This window comes from Musca vetustissima, unplaced genomic scaffold (genome assembly GCF_032173495.1).
Source record: "Musca vetustissima isolate MV318-11 ecotype Yass unplaced genomic scaffold, APGP_CSIRO_Mvet_v1 utg5582, whole genome shotgun sequence".
NCBI lineage: Eukaryota > Metazoa > Arthropoda > Insecta > Diptera > Muscidae > Musca > Musca vetustissima.
Genome location: NW_026880347.1, coordinates 84,568 through 107,239, shown reverse-complemented (window position 1 = coordinate 107,239; position 22,672 = coordinate 84,568). Strand labels below are relative to the sequence as shown.

Here is a 22,672-nt window from a genome sequence, read left to right as displayed (position 1 = left end):
TCTATTTTTATTCAAATGGTCATTGGCGTAGTTGGATTTATTTGAACAAGGAGTGGCAGCAAATATTTTTAACGGAAATGTGCAATCAAAACTTATAGGGAATGCGTTTCAGGTCTTTCCACGTCAATGGGTTTTTATGATATTTGTTGTTGTTTTTTCTTTGACACTTTGTCATAAATCTTTTACACGTTACCATAATTACCCACATAATTAGAACTATCATGATACTCATTTTCGTCATATTCAGTTTTGTTTTTTTCGATTTAGCTAATTTCAAAATCGTGGATATTTATTTTTACACTTAGATTTTTGTATATGTATATATGTCGGTCATATCAATTAAAATGATTCATTGTCTGGGTTGTAAAGATTTTTATATACAGTTGGCAAGTGAAAATCTGTAAGGAAAATTCAAAAATCGGACGGGGCCGACTATATGATAACCTTCACCACTTTGGGTATATACAAGAGATGTTATTATCTACAATATCCTGTAGATAGATAGAATCGTTGGAGGGCCATTGCTATCTAGATAGATATTTAAACCAAATTAAAATGGTCCTTATTGAGTAACCGTTGCATACTCCATTTGTTTTTTGCTATCACTCTATATTCAATTTAATACCCTCTGCCAAATTTCGTGTAAATCGAACAAACATAGAACCTTTGGTGTACCATATACATAAAATCGAACGAAAATATATATAAGACCTATAACAAAATCTGAACCGATTTCAACAAACCTTATCACACATAATTTTTTCCTGCATTCGCTATGCAAAATTTTGCTCAATCGGACAAATATTGGGAGTTTGGTGCATCATTCAAAAAAAAAAAAAAAAAAACAATAATAAATCGGATGGATCTATATATGGGAGCTATATCTAAATATGAACCGATTTTAACAAAACTTCGCAGACATCATTCTGGACCTAATTCAGTACTCTGTGCAAAATTTTGTCCCAATCGGACAAATATTGGGAGTTTGGAGCATCATTCACAAAAAATCGGACGAAACTATATACGGGAGCTATATCTAAATCTGAACCGATTTCCACGAAACTTAACACAGATAGTTCCAGACTTAATTAAGTACGCTATGCCAAATTTCGTGCAAATATATAGGGACCTTGGTGCTCCATTTACAAAAATCGGACGAAAATATATATGGGAGCAATATCTAAATATGTACCGATTTTCACGAAATTAGCACATATCGTTCCAGACTTAATTCAGTACTCTGTATTAAATTTCGTGCAAATCGAAAGATATATAGGGACTTTGGTGCACCATTTACCTTAAATCGGACGAAACTACATATGGGAGCTATATCAAAATCTGAACCGATTTTCAGGAAACTTAACACATTCTAGACCTAAATCATTAGGCTGTACCAAATTTCGTGCAAATTGAAAGATATATAGGGACCGTTTACATTAAATGGAACAAATATGTATGTGGGAGCTATATCTAAATCGTAACCGATTTTTTCCAATTTCAATAGGGTTAGTCCTTGGGCCGAATAAGTGACCTATGCCAAATTTCATCCAATTCGGATCATAAATGCGACCTGTACTTTGTTTACAATTAAACAAGGACAGACAGACAGTCGGACGGACATGCATAAGTCGACTTGAAAAGTGATTCTATGCATATTCTCAAAAGGAACCATGTGTCTATCTCGTTTCCTGAAACATATGCACAAAGACATAATACCCTGCACCACAGTGTGGTGAAGGGTATAAACATATATTTTTAAAAAATCCACGCATTTACCAAAAATATTTTTTCTATAAAATACACGCCTATACGTATATTTAAAAAATTTTTTTTATATCTTTTCGCCTATAAATATAATTCAAAAATCATTTTATACAAGGCTTTAAATATTATTCCGAAAAATTGATTTTTTTTAATATTTTTTTCATTTGATTGTAAAAGTTTGGCCACCTCTGGCTGTGATTTTCCCATGATGACGTCACTCTGAAACATGTTATTTATTACGACGTGCGACCGACCCGTTGGCCCGATTCGAGTGTGATGCACTTTTATTGTTCGCCGAGATGTTAATTTCGAAATTTCTCAAAAAAATGTTTATTGAAAACATCTGTATATAAGTATATTATATATACTCTATATATACATATATATTATGCATTAAATATACATATATGTATAAAAATAAAATTATATGAAAAAATACAAAGTATTTAATTTTAATAGGTCTTCATATAATTGGCAAGACAATTTAGACAGACTTCTTTCTTTGCTATTTGCGATTAAAAAGACAAAGAAAATTTGGGGTTTTGTTGTTGCTGTTTGTTTGTTAGCCAAAATAAATGATTATTTGTCCCGATAAGAAATTCAAGGATAATGGTCGGCTATTGTTGAAAGAAGGAGGTAGGGCGGTGGCTAAACGTATTCCAAGGAACTATTTTTGTGTGTGTACTTGGAGTTCTCTGCAATTAGTCTCATAGGCACGACAAATAAATACCCAGGACATTGAAATGTAATAAAAAATTATCCTTGAATAGAATAGATTGGTTGCTTCCGTTGGTTTGATTGGCGGAGAGTGTCATTAATAATATCACCTGAATTTTGGTGTAATTCCTAATAGTCTCAACTGACTGGCATTAGTAAACAAAGTTAACAAATAGATTTACGCCCCAGAAGAAGAAAAAGAAAAACAAAAAATAATAATAAAAAACCATTTGAAGAACAACAAAAATTATTTGTGTATTTATCAATCAAGAAATAAAAAAACAAACAAAAACAAACAAAAAAAGAGGTATAGAAAAATCATTAACAAAAATGAGTTCGCGTGGCGTTTTAATTGCTACCGATTCCATGGAATCAATGGACATCCAAGTAATGGATCCCTATAATCCACGTTCACCAAAAACCCCACCACTGCGTTTGAACATCAGCAGCAGCGACGATAATGGTTTTCCCGCCTGCAGTCCTACGTCAGGTAATCGCAGTGGTAGTGCTACACCCTGTCTGCTGGTATGCAAATGCTTTTCCGATCAAAAGCTATCGAAGTGTGTGTGTAAACCGAATGGAGGTTAGTATTCTATAAAATGTCAAAAGATTAAATTTTTGAAATAAATACCATAGTAGAAAGTCATTGGGAATGGTATTTGTAGGTTAAGTGGTCTTTAAAAAACGCTTCCAGGTCCAAGAAAAAAGTATTATTTAAAAAGACCACGTTTTCAGGCCGGGGAAAAAAGCGTGAATTTAAACAAATATTCTTTAAAAAGTCCACGATTTTAGGTCCCTGAGAAAATAGTATGTAAACAAATCCACAATTTCAGGTCCCTAAAAAATATTTTTTTAAATCCACGTGGATTTTTAAAGAATATTTTTTACAGGGGTATTTCTGAAAGAACTTTTTGTCAAGGAACTGGTACCTTTATTCAAAGACCTGGTACTCCTTAAAAATCCACATTTCTATGTCCTTGAAATAATATACATTAAAGAATCCACTCTTCAAGTCCTTGGAAAAATATTCTTTAAAAAGTCTACTGTTTTAGGTCCTTGAAAAACTCTTTTTTTAATCCAAACTTCGAGGTTTTTGAAAATATATTTAAAAAAATCCACACTTCCATGCCCTTGGAAAATTATTCTTTAAAAAATCCACACTTGCAGTTTTTTTCAATATATTTTTAAAAAAATCACGCTTTTAATTCCTTGGAAAATTATTCTCTAAAAAGTCCATGATTTCAGGTCCTTGAAAAAATCGACACTGTGGTACAGGGTATTATGTCTTTGTGCATATGTTTGTAACAGGCAAAAGGAAACAAGATAGGCGCATGGTTCCTTTTGAGAATATGCTTAGAATCACTTTTTAAGTCGATTTATGCATGTCCGTCTGTCTGTCTGTCCAGGTTATATTGTAAACAAAGTGCAGATCGTAATTATTATTCGATTTGGATGAAATTTGGCACAGCTCATTCATTTGGCCCAAGGACAAACCCTATTGAAATTGGGAAAATCGGTCCAGATTTAGATATAGCTCCCATATATATTTTCGTCCGATTTAATGTAAATGGTGCACCAAAGTCACTAAATATCTTTCGATTTGCACGAAATTTGGTATGGCATACTGAATGAAGTCAAGAGTAATGTGCGTTAAGTTTCGTGAAAATCGGTTCAGATTTCGATATAGCTTCCATATATATTTTCGTCCGATTTTATGTAAATGGTGCACCAAAGTCCCTATATATCTTTCGATTTGAACGAAATTCTGTATAGCGTACTGAATTAAGTCTAGAAAGATGTGTGTTAAATCGGTTCAGATTTAGATATAGCTCCCAAATATATTTTCGTCCGATTTAATGTAAATGTTGCACCAAAGTCCCTAAATAGTTTCGATTTGCACGAAATTTGGTATAACGTAATGAATTGAGTCCAGAACGATGAGTGTTAAGATTCGTAAAAATCGGTTAAAAATTTAGGTATAGCTCCCATGTATATTTTCATTCGATTTTATGTAAATGGTGCACCAAAGTCCCTATATATCTTTCGATTTGAAATTTGGTATAGCGTACTGAATTGAGTTTAGAAAGATGTGTGGTTAGTTTCTGAAAAATCGGTTCAGATTTAGATATAGCTCCCAAATATATTTTCATCCGATTTAATGTAAATGGTGCACCAAAGTCCCTAAATAGTTTCGATTTGCACGAAATGTGGTATAGCGTACTGAAATGAGTCTAGAACGATGAGTGTTAAGATTCGTAAAAATCGGTTCAAATTTAGATATAGCTCCCATGTATATTTTCGTCCGATTTTATGTAAATGGTGCACCAAAGTCCCTATATATCCTTGGATTAGCACGAAATTTGGTATGGCATACTGAATGAAGTCAAGAGTGAGGTGTGTTAAGTTTCGTGAAAATCGGTTCCGATTTCGATATAGCTTCCATATATGTTTTCGTCCGATTTTATGTAAATGGTGCACCAAAGTCCCTATATATCTTTCGATTTGCACGAAATTTAGTATAGCGTGCTGAATTGAGTCTAGAATGATATGTGGTAAGTTTCGTGAAAATCGGTTCAGATTCCTATATAGCTCCCGCATATACATATATATTCGTCCGATTTTACATAAATGGTTCACCAAACTCCTATGTTTGTCCAAGTAACACACAATTTTGCATAACGTATCAAATTGATTTTTGTCGAGTATTGCGTTTTGTTGAAATTGGTGGAAATTGCAGCCATAGCTTCCATATACAGTATTGTTCGAAACCTAAGCAACTTTTTCTTAGTACGTAGTCATGGTCTTATATGATATCGTTAAATTGATTTATAAAAAATATATATATTTTATTTGCTACTCTACTATATGTCTATAATCTGAAAATAACAACAAATTTAAATTATATTTCTTTGGAAAAAAATAAAGAAATGAAAACAAAATTAACTCACAAAGCAGCTGTTCGAAACCTAAGCAACTTTCAATATTTCGTATGATACCCGTTTTTTTATCACTGCCGCACAACTTTTTGACATTGATTCTATAAGTTTTGTTAGAATTGTTGTTGGTATAGCTTCCTACCCTGATTTTAAGCAGTTCATTAGTTCCTGTCTGTTTTTAAGGCGACGTGTTCCAATCCTTCGTATTAAAATGCTGAAAAGGTTCTCAATGGGATAGAGGTCTGGTGACAAGTTTTGCAAGGAAGTATTATACTCATTTACAACCTCATATTGGGTATTATAGCTTAGCCAGCTGTTAAAAAGACATAAAATCGGCCGATATTATAGGTTCTTAAAATCAAACGTTGTATTTAAGATAGGTCTTACGATTGCAACAGGCAGACGATGGATTTCGTTACAAGTTCATAAGTTTTACAGTTCATAATAAAATTCCCGTAAGCAGTGAACATGTTAACCAGTTTTAATTTCTATCGTCTATTATCTTAAAAATCGAGACTTACAAATTCGCTATGATTTAGAGATTATTGAAATTCGTAAAAGTAAAAAATGTTTCGTTTATGATGAGTTCGGATAACTGAAATTATTTTCTGTTCAAAAATCCAATTTTTTTCCGTTTCAATAAAGCGGAGTCGACTGTATAGTGTCGACTTTATAGTGCAATAGTCAATAAAATAAGTACTTTTCATAATTCAATTTAACAAGATAATAAAAGACCATGATTACTTACTAGGTTGCTTAGGTTTCGAACAATACTGTATATTTCGAACGGGTGTCTGATTGAAATTAAATTTTAACAGTGCGGCGTATCGAATAGCGTGTTTCAATTTTGCTATAAATCGGTTTTCATAAATTTGACCTATGGTAAATCTGCCCGAATGAAATTAAATGTACCATAGGTTGCAGATAGACATGAGTATGTTCCTTCGAGCGAATATTGGCATGCAAGTGTATATGTACAATATACCCAAAGTGGTGAAGTGTATCATATAGTCGGTCCAGACCGACTTTAAAATCCACGGTTCTAGATCTTTGGAAAAAATATTTTTTAAAAAATTTCGAGGTCCTTGAAAATATATTTTTAAAAAAGTTCACACTTTCTGGCCATGGAAAAAATATTCTTTTAAAAATCCACACTTCTATGTCCTTAGGAGAAATCTTCTTTAAAAACGTTTCTAGGTCCTTGGATCCGTGAACAAAATCTTCTTTAAAGAATCCTCGCTTCTACGTAATTGGAAAAAAATCTTATTTAAAAAATCCATGACTCGAAGTCAGAGAATTTGTGAAAAAATCTTCTTTAAAAAATCTGTGCTTCAATGTCAGATAGTTTGTAATTTTTTTAAGTCCTAGGGAGGTCGGTGATTTTTTAATCCACGCTTTTTGGACGGCTGGCATTTAAAAAAATTTGAGGTTATTCAAATCATTCAGCATCCGACTCAGTGGTGTTGATTTTTAAAACCTCCGTTTTATGGCTGAGGGTCTTACACTTTCCGTTTTCTTGGTTTCAGGCAATTTGGAGTCCATTTAGAAATGTCTGTCCGTTTGACTGTCTTGCGGTCTGGTGGCACTGTAATTCTTGAATGGTGTAACCAATTTTATTCAAACTTTGTTCATCGTAATATATCTTCCAAATCAAGATCCAGTCCGAAAATGGGACCAATCCACGCTTTAAGGAATATTTGTTTTCAAGTGTCTTTTGCTAAAAAGAGAAGATTTTGTAAAGGATAATTTTTCATCAACCCTCCGATCAAAAAACGTGAATTTTTCAAAGATTTTTTTTCAAACAAAAATCTATCCTAGATTTGTGTACGCCTCTTTCACATTTTTATGTTCATTTCTGTTATCTCCAACATTTCTAATCTTTTAGAAAATGAGATTTATTATTTTCGTATATAAAAACAGCGTCCAATTTATTTATAACTGTTTTTTGTTATCAGTTAATATTTTATTTATTTATGATAACATCCCTAAGAGGAAGAGAATAACTACTTTTTTTGGTGCTAATCAATAACAATCACGGTGTTTATTTATTATGAAGGCAATTAACACTTATTGCCGGGCACACACAATCTTTAATTTTCAAGAGTCAACAAATATATCCAATTTACCACCGATTGTGGACCTTAAAATATTTAATTGAGACATATCTTATGATTGATCGTTTGGCAGTGTTTAATAAAAGCGAAAAATTATATATTGTTATTTATATTAACATTTGCATTTATAAATTTAGAGGGTGGGATGGTGGTTTTTGTCCTAAAATCCTCGAATAGGTTTAATAGGTTCGAATTCACATTATTGTTTTTAAAATATATGAATTTGTTCATAGAATTTATGGACAAAATCACACAAATTATATATCGCATATTATTTTTCAATACTCTCCTCTTTCCACGAATTTTCCCCTCTAACACCCTAAACTAATTTTATTTTTTATTTCTATGAATCTAACAGCGCCAGGTGTAATATGTTTGAATTTTTATTATTGTTGTTCGTAAAATATATGAATTTGTTCATAGAATTTATGAACAAAAACCAAACCACAAAACCACAAAAATCGTCTACAGCATATTATTTTTCAATAAAAAAATTGTTTTTGACGTCTGCCTCTTCCCAGAAATTTCCCTCTTCTAAATACCTTAAACAAATTTTATTTTTAATTTCTATGAAACGTAACAGCGCCAGCCTTTGTTTTATTTGCGGGATTTCAAATTTCTATATAGACGTCATTCTTGTTTGCCAAAATTTTCCTTTCTTTTGTTTTCTTTTTTTCTCGCTTAATGACGCTTAGCTTTTGCCCATCAATTTCCTGGGGAATTGTGATGTAAATTTTGTAAGCAAATTGTCTTTCTGGTATGCGGTCGCGGTCATGCAACCGAACAAATAATGATAAATTCTTAGATAAATATTTGGCCACGATTTCTTGTAGTTTTTTATTTTCTTATATCAGTTAAATGAGCTTTGTCTCATCTCTTGGTATTAATTAGGTTATTTATATTGTAGATTAACTAATTTAAATTACTTTTATTTTTTTAAGAATATTTTTCAATAAATAATACGTCCTTCTAGCTCCGAAAGTCCTTAAAAAATACTCGCCTTTACGAATTCCTAAAAAAATATTTTACTAATTCTTAAAAAAATTCTTAAAAGAAAACCAGTAAGGAAAGTAGTAAAGTCGGACTGGGCCGACTATGTGATACCCTTCACCACTTTGGGTATATTCTATATATTCTCCTAACAGACGTCGCCTTTTCGAAAGAACACTGACATAAAATTGAACGAAATATATATATAAGAACTTTGGTGCACCATTTCAATTAAATCGGACCAAAATATATATATGGAAGCTATATCTAAATCTGAACTGATTTTCACGAGACATAGCACACACCACATATACAGATATTTAGGGACGTTGGCGTACCATTTATATAAAATCGGACGAAAATATATATCGAAGCTATATATAAATCTGAACTGATTTTCACGAAACTTGACATACATCTTTCCAAAGTTAAATCAATATGCTGTGTCACATTTGGTTCATATCGAAAGATATATAGGGACTTTGGCGCACCATTTACCTTAAATCGGAAAATATATACGGGAGATATATCTAAATCTGAACCGATATTCACGAAACTTAACATACATCATTCTAGACTTAGTTTAGTGCGCAACACCAAATTTCGTGCATATCGAAAGATGTTTGTAGACTTTGCCGCACCATTTACATTAAATCGGATAAAAATGTATATGGGAGCGAGGTATATCTAAATCTGAACCAATTTTCACGAAACTTGACACATATCATTCCAGACCTAATTCAATACACTGTGTCAAATATCGCGCATATCTAAAGATATTTGGGGACTTTGGCGCACCATTTACATAAAATCGGACGAAAAAAAAAAATATATATATATATATATATATATGGGAGCTATATCTAAATCTGAACCGATTTTCACGAAACTTAGCACACATCATTATAGATTCAATTCAGTACGCTACACCAAATTTCGTGCATATCGAAATATATATAGGGACTTTGGTGCACCATTTACCTTAAATCGGACGAGTATCTATATGGAAGCTATATCTAAATCTAAACCGATTTTCACGAAACTTAGCACACATCGTTGTAGACTCAATTCAGTACGCTATGCCGAAAATCTTGCATATCGAAATATATTTGATGGCCTCGGTGCACCATTTACCTAAATTGGGCGAAATTATATATGGGAACTACATCTAAATCTGATCCGATTTTTTCCAATTTCAATGGGGTTTGTCCTTGGGCCAAATAATCCAAATCGAATGAAAAATACGAACTGTACTTTGTTTACAATTTAACATCAACAGACGGACGGACATGCATAAATCGACTCGTTTCCTTTTGCCTGTTACAAACCACAGTGTGGTGAAGGGTATAAAAAATTCAAAAAAGATATCTTGAAAAAATCTTATTTAAATATTACGTGCTTCTAGCTCTGGAATCCTTCAAAAATATTATTTAAAAAATCCGCGTTTCTTGCTCACAAGTTTATTCAAAAAATTTATGTAAAGAATCCGCATGTCCTTCAATAATACACTTTAAAAAATCTGTTCTACTTTTCCCGGGGTCCATCAAAAATATTCTTTAAAAATCTGTACTTCTTGCTCCGGGAGTCAAACATATTCTTTAAAAAAATCCGGAGGTCCTTTAATATACTTTAAAAAAATCTGATCTTATCCCGTGGGTCAAAAATATTCTTTACAAATCCAAGCCTCTAGGTCAGCCGGCCATTAGAAAAATTTTTATTTAAAAAATTCGCGCTTCTTGCTTAGAGATTCCTTCAAATATATTCGTTAAAAACATCGGTGATACTTGAAAAATTTTCTTTAAAAATCCACGATTCTTGCTGAAAAGTTCCTTCAAAAATATCCATTCTTGCTTAGAGATTTCTTCAAATATATTCTTTAAAAATATCGAGGATACTTTTTTAAAAATCCACGATTCTTGCTCAAAAGTTCCTTCAAAAATATTCATTCTTTAAAATCCGCGTTTCTTGGTCAAAAACTCTCTTGAAAAATATTATTTTCAAATCCGCGCTTCTTGCTCCGAGCAGGGATGGTCCGTGTGACGAATTTTTAGGTTTTCGACTGTCAAAAAGGTGTAAACGTCGAAAACGTCATATACCTGTATAAAATGTAATAAACGTAGTAAACGTCATTTATATATTATCAACATATACAGTTATTTTCAAGAATATATATTATGTTTACATATATCTGACTATTCCTTACTAGAACTGATAAAAATTTCTAAATTTTTTTGAGAAGAAAATTTTGAAATTTTATATCGATTTGAGTAAAGCATGCGTAATCCCCAAATTGATTAATGGAAATAGCTATTTTGTCAAAAACCTAATGGATTTAGGTAGGTTTCCGACGATTCTGATGTATGTATTATACGTCGGAAATGTATGTCATTTACGTCACTGTTTTTGACAGGCCATCTCTGGCTCCGAGGGTCCTTCAAAAATATTCTTTAAAAATATATGCTTCTAGGTTAAATGGCCGTTGGAAAAATTATTTAAAAAAAAAATCCGCACCTCCAGGACAGAAGGATCTACACAGTTGAGGCCAAATTCGCCTCAAAAAGTATATTTTTAAAGCCTCAAGTTGCTATGACCTATTTCCCTTTTTGTTCCCCACACGTGCGTATTGTGTGTAAAAATTCAACACAATACCAAAGAATTACAACATATTGCAGAATTTGTTATTTGTTCTTCATTGTTGTTATTGTTAATTCAGCTGCTTAAACGCATAACAAGTTAACAAAAATTTTTTTCAATGGTCAAGGACGACGCTACCGCAAAATGCCTTTGATTTTGGCCACAATGGCAAACACTTGGCTTTGTAATTTTGTTTTGGCATTGTTCGCGAGTGTGTGTGTGTGTGTACATTTCAGTTTTAGTGGCTTGTTCACGCTTTGTTTAAAAACAAAATAAAATGTTGTAATCTGAAAAAAAACACACACACACACAAGAGGTTAGTTTAGCTAACATAATAAGGCTACTAGTGATTATTATGATGTTATATTACAAATAATATATTCTCGAATATATATTTGGCATTCTATTTTTTGCTGCGTCCATTGTAGATTTAAAGGCGTCACCATGGCGGCTAACAAATTGTTTTTGACAAATAAATATTATCAAACATTATAGTTGAATAATATATTGGCAGGAAATTAAGGATTTTTTTTTTCTTGAAAAAAATAAACTTCTTAAGCTGAGGTCCTTGAAAAAATTATTCTTCAAAAAATGTGCATACTAGTGCCGTTCGTAAACTTCTTAGCCTATCAATGAAAGCGAATAGTTAGTTTTTCAAAAATATTTTTATTTTTCAATATAATCTCCAAAGATTTTTAACCATTCCATCCCTTGATTTAGCTCCCAGTGACTCGTTATGGATTTCTTGTCCCGATAAACCTTTTTATGTAAATATTCAATAACTGCAAGCATTTCCAATTTTTCCATTGTAAAATAATTGCGGAGCGTCTTTTTTGAACACATGTTTCTATATGAAGGAGTTGACAGATCGAAACAAAATTTAAAATGTGTTCATAACAGAGATGGTAGTTTTCAAAACACTTCACTTTTTTTCTGTTTATACGGCGCTTTTTGTGCTAGGCTAAGAAGTTTCCGAACTACCCTCGTATTGTTCAAAGGCTAACTGAAATTATTATTTAAAAAAAATGGACCCTTGTCGGAAAGGCACCAGAAGGACTAGACCAATAATTCATTCCTTCGAACACTATATAGTGTTAGTAATAATATTAGGTTATACAAAGTTTTGATCAAAAGAGAAATCCTTTCGCAGGAGCAAAATTTTGACCATTTCTAGTGGAGGTACCAAAAGGAGGAGACTGGAAGAAATATACATAGCAATCGGTAAATCCAAGCTTTGTTGTTATCGTGGGTCTGGCAGGCATTTGGAGCCAGACAGACATTGCTGTCTTTAGGCTCTATGTAGATTCCAAAACATTTTCTATATTTTCTGATAATGAATCTCTTTTATATTCTTCACCACACTGTGGTACAGGCAAAAGGAATCGTGATAGGCTTATGGATCCTATTGAGAGAATGCATTGACTTTCTCACTCACTCTCCGAGTTGATTTATGCATGTCCGCATTTATGTTCCGATTTGGATGAAATTTGGCAAAGTCACTTATTTGGTCAAGGACGATCCCTAATTTGCACGAAATTTGGCATAGAGTACTGAATTGAGTCTAGAATGATGAGTGGTGAGTTTCGTGAAAATCGGATAAGATTTCGATATAGCTCCCATATACAGTTTCATCCGATTTTATGTAAATGGTGCACCAAATTCCCTATATTTGTCTGATTAAGACAACATTTTGAATAGAGTAATGCATTAGGTCCAGATTGATGCATGCGAAGTCTTGTTGGAATCGGCTTAGATTTAGATATAGCTCCCATATATAGTTTCGTCCGATTTTATGTAAATGGAGCACCATACTGCCAATGTTTCCGTCCGATTGAGACAAAATGTTGCACAGCGTACTAATTTAGGTCCAAATTAATGTATGCGAAGTTTTGTTGAAATCGGTTCAAATTTAGATATATATGGAACACCATACTGCCAATGTTTGTCCGATTCAGACAAAATTTTGCATAGAGTATTGAAGTTACTACAAGTTGGTATCTGTGCAATTTTGTTGAAATAGGCTCAAAATTTAATTACCTCACATATATACTTTAGTACAATTTTATGTAAATGGTGTACCATAGATCCTGCACGATATTTTGTTCTTATATACAGTACCATAAATATTCGATTTCATACAAGTTATTGATATTAAATTTTTCATAAATTTCTGAATAATATAGGTTTTTTATTTAGTAGAACTAAACTAAATATCTACGTACTCCATACCGTTAATTTCATCCGATTCCATTTCAATGGTCCCCCTAAGATGCTATCTTGGGTACATAAAAGTGGTGAAGGGTATCATATATTCGGCCACGTCTGACTTTTGAATTTTCCTTACTGCTTTTAATTCGATTTAGAATAGTTTACTTCACAAAAAACTTAAATTTTCTGCTACGAGTCAAATTGGCTCAAGTAGGTATACACTCAACATCTGTAAATCCAGTGTTAAAAAACTACACTTCAAATATATTTAAAAAAAATTATAGCGCTTGTAGACCAACTGGTCTTTGGAAAAGGTGTGTTTTGAGTATTCTAAAAATAGAGCACCATAGGCCTATCGGGACGGAAAAATACCACACAAACTTTGATACCAATTCAATTTTTTTGAGATAAGAGATCACAAAATGTTGATAAAAACAAAAATTACCAATAAAAAAACTATCGATAAATACCATTTATATATTTATTAATATTTACTGTCATAATATAAATATAATAATAAAACATACATATAACAGATAATGACAAATTTGCATTTACATCAGCAATAATAACCAAAATAAAACACAATAAACGATATTTACCCACCAGCCATTACCCATTATCACGCTCACGACACCAAATATATACCACCCATAGAACGAACTTATCTCTCGCCCTGCTGCTGCAGCAGCAGCAACAGCACCAGGTTTTGTTGCCACTCTCATGTCAGACGAAATTAATTGACCCAAGCAAATAGGCAAACAAACTCAACGCAAATATGTAAACACATTTAGACATACAAACAATCTGACACACACACAATTGTATATTTTTAGCTGATAATAAACTAATTTTTGCTGATCCGTAGCGAAAATATTTATTGTGATCATGATTTGTGAATGTGGTTCACATCGCCAAGCTTTGGTTAGTTGTGGGCCAGAGCGATTAATTTTATTTTATTTTGATTGCTATAAAGACCATAATTTGATTACAAACATACATGTGTACGTCGCTACAAATCAAACTGCACTATGTATGTAGATAGATATGTTTCATCAGCCGGCAAAATAAAAAGAAAGAAAAAAACGGCTATCAGCAAACACAAATCAACAATAATTTACAACAATCATAATGACAACAACAACAGCAACATAGACCTCTTCATAGAGCAACATCAGCAGCAAGAGCAGCAGTGCAAAATCTGCGGTAGTCATCTTGAGAAGCTGTCCGAGGAAACATTTACAAATTCATTGAAAAGAAAATTTCTGAAGAAAATCGGTAGTTTTGATTCAAAAAACATGAATTTCAATAGCTCTGATTTATTCCAAAATAATACACCAACTTTTGATAGGCTCTATCAGAGTTTTCATTCATATGAAGAAGAGGCGAAAAGTATACATTCAATAAATTATATACGAAATCTATCACATCAGTATTGTTAATTTTGTCTACTTTTATTTTTTGCAGGAAGCGATTCTCCTTTGGCTGGCGCCGCTGTTGCTGCTGGTCAGCTACAACAACCCAAAACACCCGGCGCCCTTGATGAGGCCACTGTCGACGATGTCTTGCCAAATGAAATTTCCGCACCCTATGAAGTTCCACAATTTCCCATTGAGCAGATCGAAAAGAAATTACAAATACAAAGGCAGCTAAATGTGCGGTAAGTAGAAAATATTCTAAAATGGACCAATAATTTGGTAGGATATCGAAAAACAAGAAAAATGTCGTTAAGTTAGGTCGAAAGGAAATTTGTATACACACATCGTTCTAGATCTAATTCAGTAGCTGCACCATTTACCGAAAATCGGACGAAAATATATATGGGAGCTATATCTACATCTGAACCGATTTTCACGAAAATTAACCCTGGGCCAAATAAAAGAGCTGTGCTACATTTCATCCAATTCGAATCAAAAATTCGACATGTACTTTGTTTACAATTTAACATAGACAGACGGACGGGCTGGTATGTACAAATCGACTTAAAAAGCGATTCTTTGCATATTCTCAAAAGGAACCATGTGCCTATCTCATTTCCTTTGGCCTGTTACAAACATATGCACAAAGACATAATACACTGTACCATAATGTGGTGAAGGATATAAACACTCAGGTTGTAGAATTAGGCTCGGACCATGAACATTCCGAAAATGACGGGTGACTTATTTTAGGAGTTATGTATAAACATGGACTTTCATAGACATTTTTCTGTAAACAAGTCGGAACCCCAAGTTGTAGTCACTTCGTAATGCTAATATAGAATCACTTTGTTTGGAAACAGCCTTACTTAGAAAGGGATAAACATTTACCACACACCTGACATCTACACAATTAGAAAATCCGTCGGTGCTGCCGATAGATATATTACCTCGTCGTATTATTCGCTTTATATATGGTATGTGTTATTTAGTTGCAGTTTTTCATCTCACCCTGTATACCCCATCTTCGGATTTTATGTGGGTTTGTTAAAATAGCACGATGTGCAATCAATGTAAAATCGGGTTTTTAATTCGCTTCAAACTAAAAATTTATACATTTTTGAGCCTCTTTGGAGGAGGTACAAAAAGGATTGGATCGATGGTTTCCATCTTCGCACTTAATCTATGGTTTGTAAAAATATAAAGATTTGCAAAGTTTGGACTAAAAATTTTTCAAAAATTTGACACTTTATGGGGGAGGTACCATGGTCTCACCTTAGGACATTCTATTCACTTGATATTTAATTGAGAAATTTTCAAAATGTTGACCCCTTGTGGAGGATGTACTACATGGAGTGGGCCGATAAGTCCCATTTTGCAACAATATACAGTCATGGTTATAATATTAGGTTGTGCAAATTGGATAGTCCGTTCAAAGTTTGGATGAAATCGGGTACTCCCTTTGAGAGCTATCGTGAGCACCAACCGGCCAGACAGACAGATGGACATTTGTTCGTATCCAAATTGTGTGAAAAGGATTTGGTCCAAAGAAACATGGGGATGACCCCAAATACCCAATTAAGGGAACCCCACCCATTCTCGATTTTAATTTTTCAAAATTTTCAATGGGCTGGTAAATCAATACCAATGCTTGTTAAGGTTTGTAACTTTGCACATATATATTTGAAGATTTAAAAGAGAAGAAAAATAATTTACAAAAAATTTTTGTTATTGCTTTGTTGTTGTTTTTTTAATTAAAGAAAAGTCCTTATTTTTAATGGCGGGCATGATAACTCCTTACTGGAACATCGGAATCCGATTCCAATTCCAACGGTGTTAGAAAAAGTACATGTCTGGCTCTCGTATGAACTAGGATTATTGACTTCGCTCTAAAATTAACAAAATAGCGGACATTTGAAAAAATATTTTTGGAAAATCGCCGATTTTTGACCAAAGAGAAAGTTAAAAAATAAGGAAGATCTTCACCGATTGGCTTTATCCTAGTTCATACGAGAGCTATACACTCACAGAGAAACGTGTAAAAATTTGGAATCGATTAGGTTATTAGTTTTTGAGTTATCGTGCCCGCCATTCGCAAAAGAGAAAAACGCGTTTAAAGTTTGAGAAGCCCTTTAGCCGACACTTGATGCTTGAGACATTCTTGAATTAGCGTAGAATCGAATTAAATCAAAAAAATTTTGACCCCGAGAATGGGGGAGTCCCCTTAAAGCCACTTCGGTTAAAAACATAGTATTGTAACGTCGTATTTTCTTCGGATGATGTTAGCCCAGTCGTGCCAGTGTGTCCATAGGGATCCACAAAACCTTATAGATTAAAGAGACCAGTGTCTCCCATGTTTGGGGCTAAATCTGGAACAAATTTCCTTTAAGGCCACCTCTCAGAAACATTTGAAATTTTTACCATTGGTAGCCTTTTGTTTGCTCCCATACATCCCAGAGATATGAGGTTCCAAAGTTCCAAAAAATGACCCAATGTTGACTACCTTTCCATTCAAAAATTACCCTTTTTGGTTACCTTTTAAAATTTTTTCCTGATTACAAGGACACTTTTTGGGAGAAATGTACACCAGATATGGGGTTCCAATGTTTCAAAAATTCAAAAAAATTCCTTTTTTATTGCCACCTCTCAGAATAAGCTGCATTTTTACCATTTTCCCTGATTACAGCAACATAACATTTTTCCGGGGGAAGTGTATACTTCCCGAGATATGAGATTCCAAAATGCAACAATTTCGCCTTTTTTGGCCGGGATTTAAGACTTTCTCTTTTGGACGGGTAACAATTTTGGCTATGCACTTTTACGTGTCAAGTACCCTTTTATCTCACATTTTTAACGGGTAGCCGACGTTCAGCAAGGATTTAAGACTTTCTCCTATGGACAGATTCCAATACCGGCTACGCCAAAATATTTCCTTGTTTTTGTAGGGCTCTAAGGACCATATCTTTTGATTCAAAACAGATAAAGACACTTATCGCACCATTTTATAAAGGGTAAATTGTAGTCTATTATGTGAGTCAGGATAGGTCTAAGACTATAATGGACTTTGAATTTTAGAGAGTTTTCAAAAAAAAAAAAAAAAAAAAAATAGGTGTCCAAAATCCGGCATTGGACTTATCTACCAAATGGTTTGATATAACCCCATATCACCACTCAATGGAACGGTATTTTTATAAGCTTTAAAATCATATCCATTAATCGGATCCGTAGAACCGGGTGCCCGTACCCTATCTTCCGCGTTAAATAATTGGGTAACCGGATACACCCTCCAAGAAAAAATATATTCCCATAACTTGGGTAAAAATACCAATCTCTGTAAACAAATTAAAAAACCTGATCGTTTTTACAAAACTAGAGTTAAGCAAAATGGTGTGATTTTCGTAAATTTGGATTTTCGTAAAAAGTAAGGTCCATTAACCCCGTCTCTCAACAATAATTGTTGGGTCTTTCAAGTCCCAGATACGCATAGGCCTACAAAAATAGAGTCACACACAAATTTTCGATAGTTGGAATCAGTTTTATTCCAACTAAGTAGATGATGGGGCTGTCCTGAGGGGCTGCCATCCATCGTTGCCAAACAAAAGAAAGGGACTTTGGTTGCATTTCATCTGAAGTGGGATGTTAATCTCTTTTTACAAACATTTAAAAGCCACTTAGAAATAATTTTCCGGCATCTGCTGGTTTTCGAATCCGGGACGCATCGGTTTGTAGTATGGCACACTATCCACTGCCCTATGCCACCCTCGTAGGAAATGAAAATGGATTAGTCACGCCTAGAGATGGGTAGTGGGTAAATACCCGGTAATTGGATAAAATGGGCAAATACCCATTTGCGGGTATTTATTTGGGTATTTATTATATTGAATCGCCAATACAACATCTTACACCCTATTTCCGCCATTCTTTTATCAAAACTATTCAAAACGGATAGTTTTGTAATACTTAAAATACGTGGGTATATACTCGGGTATTTAAATAAATATTGGATCAGAACCGTTGTATGGATCAGAACCATAAGTTCTTGCGCAAGCAGGTGAGGCAGCCCATGGAGTGTTTGAGAGAAAATTTCTCCGAGAGATCTATGGGCCGATCTGCGTCGAATGAACCGGAAATTGTAACATCAATTTCGGACATCGCCATTGTAAGATGTATCGAGCTGCAGCGACTACGTTGCCTAGGTCAAGTTATGAGAATGGGTGTGGACGCCCCAGCTCAAAAGGCATATAAAAACGAACCAACTGATGGTTCACGTAGAAGGGGAAGAGAACGAATTTGATGAAAAGATCAAATGGAACCCAACATCATCAAGCATGGTCTTCTAAATTGAAAGAGCTGCGCACAAGCTCGGCTTATGGAACAAATGTTCTGTCACAAGCTAGTTTGTAAGTATTTTATCTATCAGAAAAACTATTGAAATTAAAAATGGGGTATTTGGGCCAATGCGTTGATATAGCCCTATATAAATGTTACTGACCTCCTCCTTGTAGGTAAGGGATACCATGGACATCTCTTTTTATTCAAACATTTCGATTTATATATTTATTTGTCCACTTTTGTACAAGGCACCTAAGAAATATTTTACCATACCTTCGACATTTCTTTAACCTTTCAATAATTTGTAGTTTCCTGTAGTTTATTTTATTTGTTGTTGTTCTTCTTCAAGATTAACAAAATGTATTGCCATAAAAAATAAATATCATCGTTGTCATTTTGTGACAGCAATATTTTTTATGAATGGTGGTGGTGGTGTTGTTTGGTAAAACCTCTCTTTTGGTGGGGTGGCGGTTCTCTTGAATGAAATATTACGTGTTTTTCGTTAGTTTTTTTTTGGTATTATCCTCATTCAAGCATTTTAGCGATTGCACATGATGTTGTTATTTGACCATTACCCCCATGCATCGCATGGGCAATAGGCAGGCAACTTATGTGCGTTTGTTATGGGGGTGGGGAATGGGCAAAAGAAATCGCTTAGGCTCACACCGCCTTCCATTTCAAGCAAAATGTTGTAAAGTGTCATTTCATTTTTGTTTCTTCTTCAGTTTTTGTTGTTGTTTTTGTGTGCCAAACACCTTTATTCTAATACAATTAGTTATTCTGCCATCAGTACCCATATTTGTTGACCAGGCCAGGCGGGTTTGTCAATACAATTTCATTTTTGCCAGTTTTAGTTACAATTGTTCTTTCTCTTCGCAATTAACGCAGTCAATTTGTTGTTTGTGTTGTGTTAAACATAAATATTTCTTCTGCTTTATGCTCAAGTGAAATTAAAAAAAAAACTTCTAAAGAATAGAAATTTGAAAAATAAATATTGATTACCTCTCTGGTAGCTTTGCATGTTTTGGAATTATATTTTCTGTTTTTTTTTCGAATTTAATAAATCTAATTTGCAAAGAATTTCCATTAAAAAATTCTAATCGATGTCATTATTTATGCATAACATGTGTGTGATATAATAAATAATTTGTTGGGCGGTTGAAACTGGTTTTGGTGGAAAATAATTCCCTTGGCGGTTGGTCGGTCGGTCGTCTAAACTTTTGAGAAGTTTCAAAGTGTTTGTGTGCTAAACAAATATGCCCGCTAATCCTTAGCTTCCGCAAATCAAATTATAACGAATGTTACATAAAAAAATCCACGTGCTGACAAAAGTGTGTGAAATTGTGATTTACAGTGGTTCGAAAAAATTCTACATACATTTTATATTTTTGGAGAAAATTGAAAAAAAAATTACATATATAAATAGATGAAATCGAACGGCATTTTTATTTGGGGCCTATGTCATAGTACACTGCAGTCAAACTACATACAGGTCAACAAATTGGGCCAAGACCTTGAAACTTTAACCGAAAAAACAAGTGACAATTGAAATAAATAAATATCCTCAAAATACCGAAAATTGGGGGTACCGCTATACAAGGTCTATGGTTTGGTTATATACGAGGATTTACTAAGAGATTGTCGCTCTACTCGGAGATATATAGTTCATTGTGATCATCCTAAAGACTCGTAGAGAAGGAAATTTGGCTTCGACAGAGTATTTGTTCAAACGTTTCCGTCGTCTCTATTACCCCGCATATTCTTATGGAAGATCTAGAGACCTTCCTGTAGAAGATCAAGAGGACTTCTTATATAAAAGCTGGAAGTCTTCTTAGGGAAGAGCTGGAGGTCTTCTTATAGTAGAGCTGGAGGTCTTGGGGTCTTTTTAAAGAAGAGGAGGATGTCTTCTTATAGAAGAGCTGGGGCCTTCTTATAGAAGAGCTGGAGGTATTTTTCTAGAAGAGCTGGAGGTCTTCCTATAGAAGAGCAAGAGGTTTTCTAATATTAGAGCTAGAGGTAGTGCTATGGGTAATCTTATAGAAGAGTTCATTAATATCCCACTTTGAAAAAATATATCTAATTCTGCAATGACCTTAAAGGTCCCTTCAGCCATCCTTAAATGTTTCCTATTCATAGAAATAAATGACCCCTACATGTGGGTCAGCTTTTTCAATGATGGCTACTCTTTCGTCATCTGGTGCCATCCGTCGAGTTGTCGTTTCAGTAGGGCTCGAAGATGACTGTGAGGACTTTCCACTATCTCTGTCTTTCGTCTTCCCCGTGGTAGCCTTTCCATTTCCCTTCTTGACCACTACTGGACAGCCCAATGTAGCCTTCCTATTTCCCTTATTGGCCACTACTACAGCAGTTCTTGAATGTTTCTGTGAAGACTTGTCAATAGCACCCTCTCTTGGCTAACAAAGGTTTCTTCGTAGCCGGTTGCTGACGATCTTCAGATGACGATCGATTAGTGACCAATGACTTTCACCGTGATATACTTACCTCTAGAGGACAAGACTTCTAGTGAAGGTTCCTGTGAAGACTAATGACCCTCTCTTGGCTACTACCGGAAGATGTTAGAACGAAAGTTAAGCTATTTTTGTCAACAAAGGTTTCTTCGTAGCCGGTTGCTGACGATCTTCAGATGACGATCGATTTGTTACCAATGATTTTCACTAACCCTTACATCTGGGTCAGCCTTTCAATTAGGGCTACTCTCTAGTTATCTGGTGCCATCCGCCGAGTTGTCGCTGCAATCGTCTCAGTAGACTCTGAAGATAGCTGCGAGAACTTTCCACTAGGTCTAACTTTCGTCTTCCCCGTGGTAGCCTTTCCATTTCCCTTCTTGACTACTACTGGACAACACCCTGAAGGACTTTCAATCACCCTTACACCTGGGTCAGATTGTTTGATGATGGCTACTCTCTTGTCATCCGGTACCATCCGTCGAGTTGTCGCTGCAATCGTCTCAGTAGGGCTCAAAGATAGCTGTGAGAATTTACCACTGGGTGTGACTTTCGTCTTCCGCGTGGTAGCCTTTCCATTTCCATTCTTGACCACTACTGGACAAGACCCTGAAGGTTTCTGTGAAAACTTGTCAATAGCTTCCTCTGGACTACTAACGGACTAAAGTTTTTGTTAACAAATGTTTCTTCGTATCCTGTTGCTGTTCGTCCGTCTATCTCATCCTCTTTATTGCTACAGGCGTTGAGGATGATTGGATACCTTGAGGTGATACTTTCTTAGCAGGTTTGTGACAGAACATTTGTTCCATTAGCCCAGGCGCTCGATCTAGTGTGCAGCTATGTTCCGAAATGTTGTCTTCTACTTGATCTTTCCATCGAAATCGTAGCCTTAACCTTCTGCATGATCCATCTGTTGACTCGCTTTTATATGCCTTTTGAAGTGGGGCATCCTCATCCATTCTCACAACATGACCTAGACAGCGTAATCGCTGCAGCTCGATACGTCTGACTATGACGGCGATATTCACTGTCGATGTAGATCGACCCATAGATATTTGGGAGATTTTTTCTCTCAAACACTCTAAGAGCTGCCA

The 22,672-nt window shown here is 34.4% G+C and overlaps 1 protein-coding gene across 1 annotated transcript in view; it reads left to right on the top strand.

Moving 5' to 3' along the window:
* The first annotated feature begins 2,811 nt into the window (after positions 1-2,811).
* The window catches only part of LOC133325922 (AMP deaminase 2), a 39,870-nt gene continuing 20,009 nt past the window's right edge, over positions 2,812-22,672 (top strand). Inside the window, exons 1-2 of the mRNA XM_061534621.1 lie at positions 2,812-3,064; positions 14,831-15,023. Coding sequence (XP_061390605.1) covers positions 2,812-3,064; positions 14,831-15,023 — 446 coding nt within the window. The remainder of the gene's footprint in view (positions 3,065-14,830; positions 15,024-22,672) is intronic.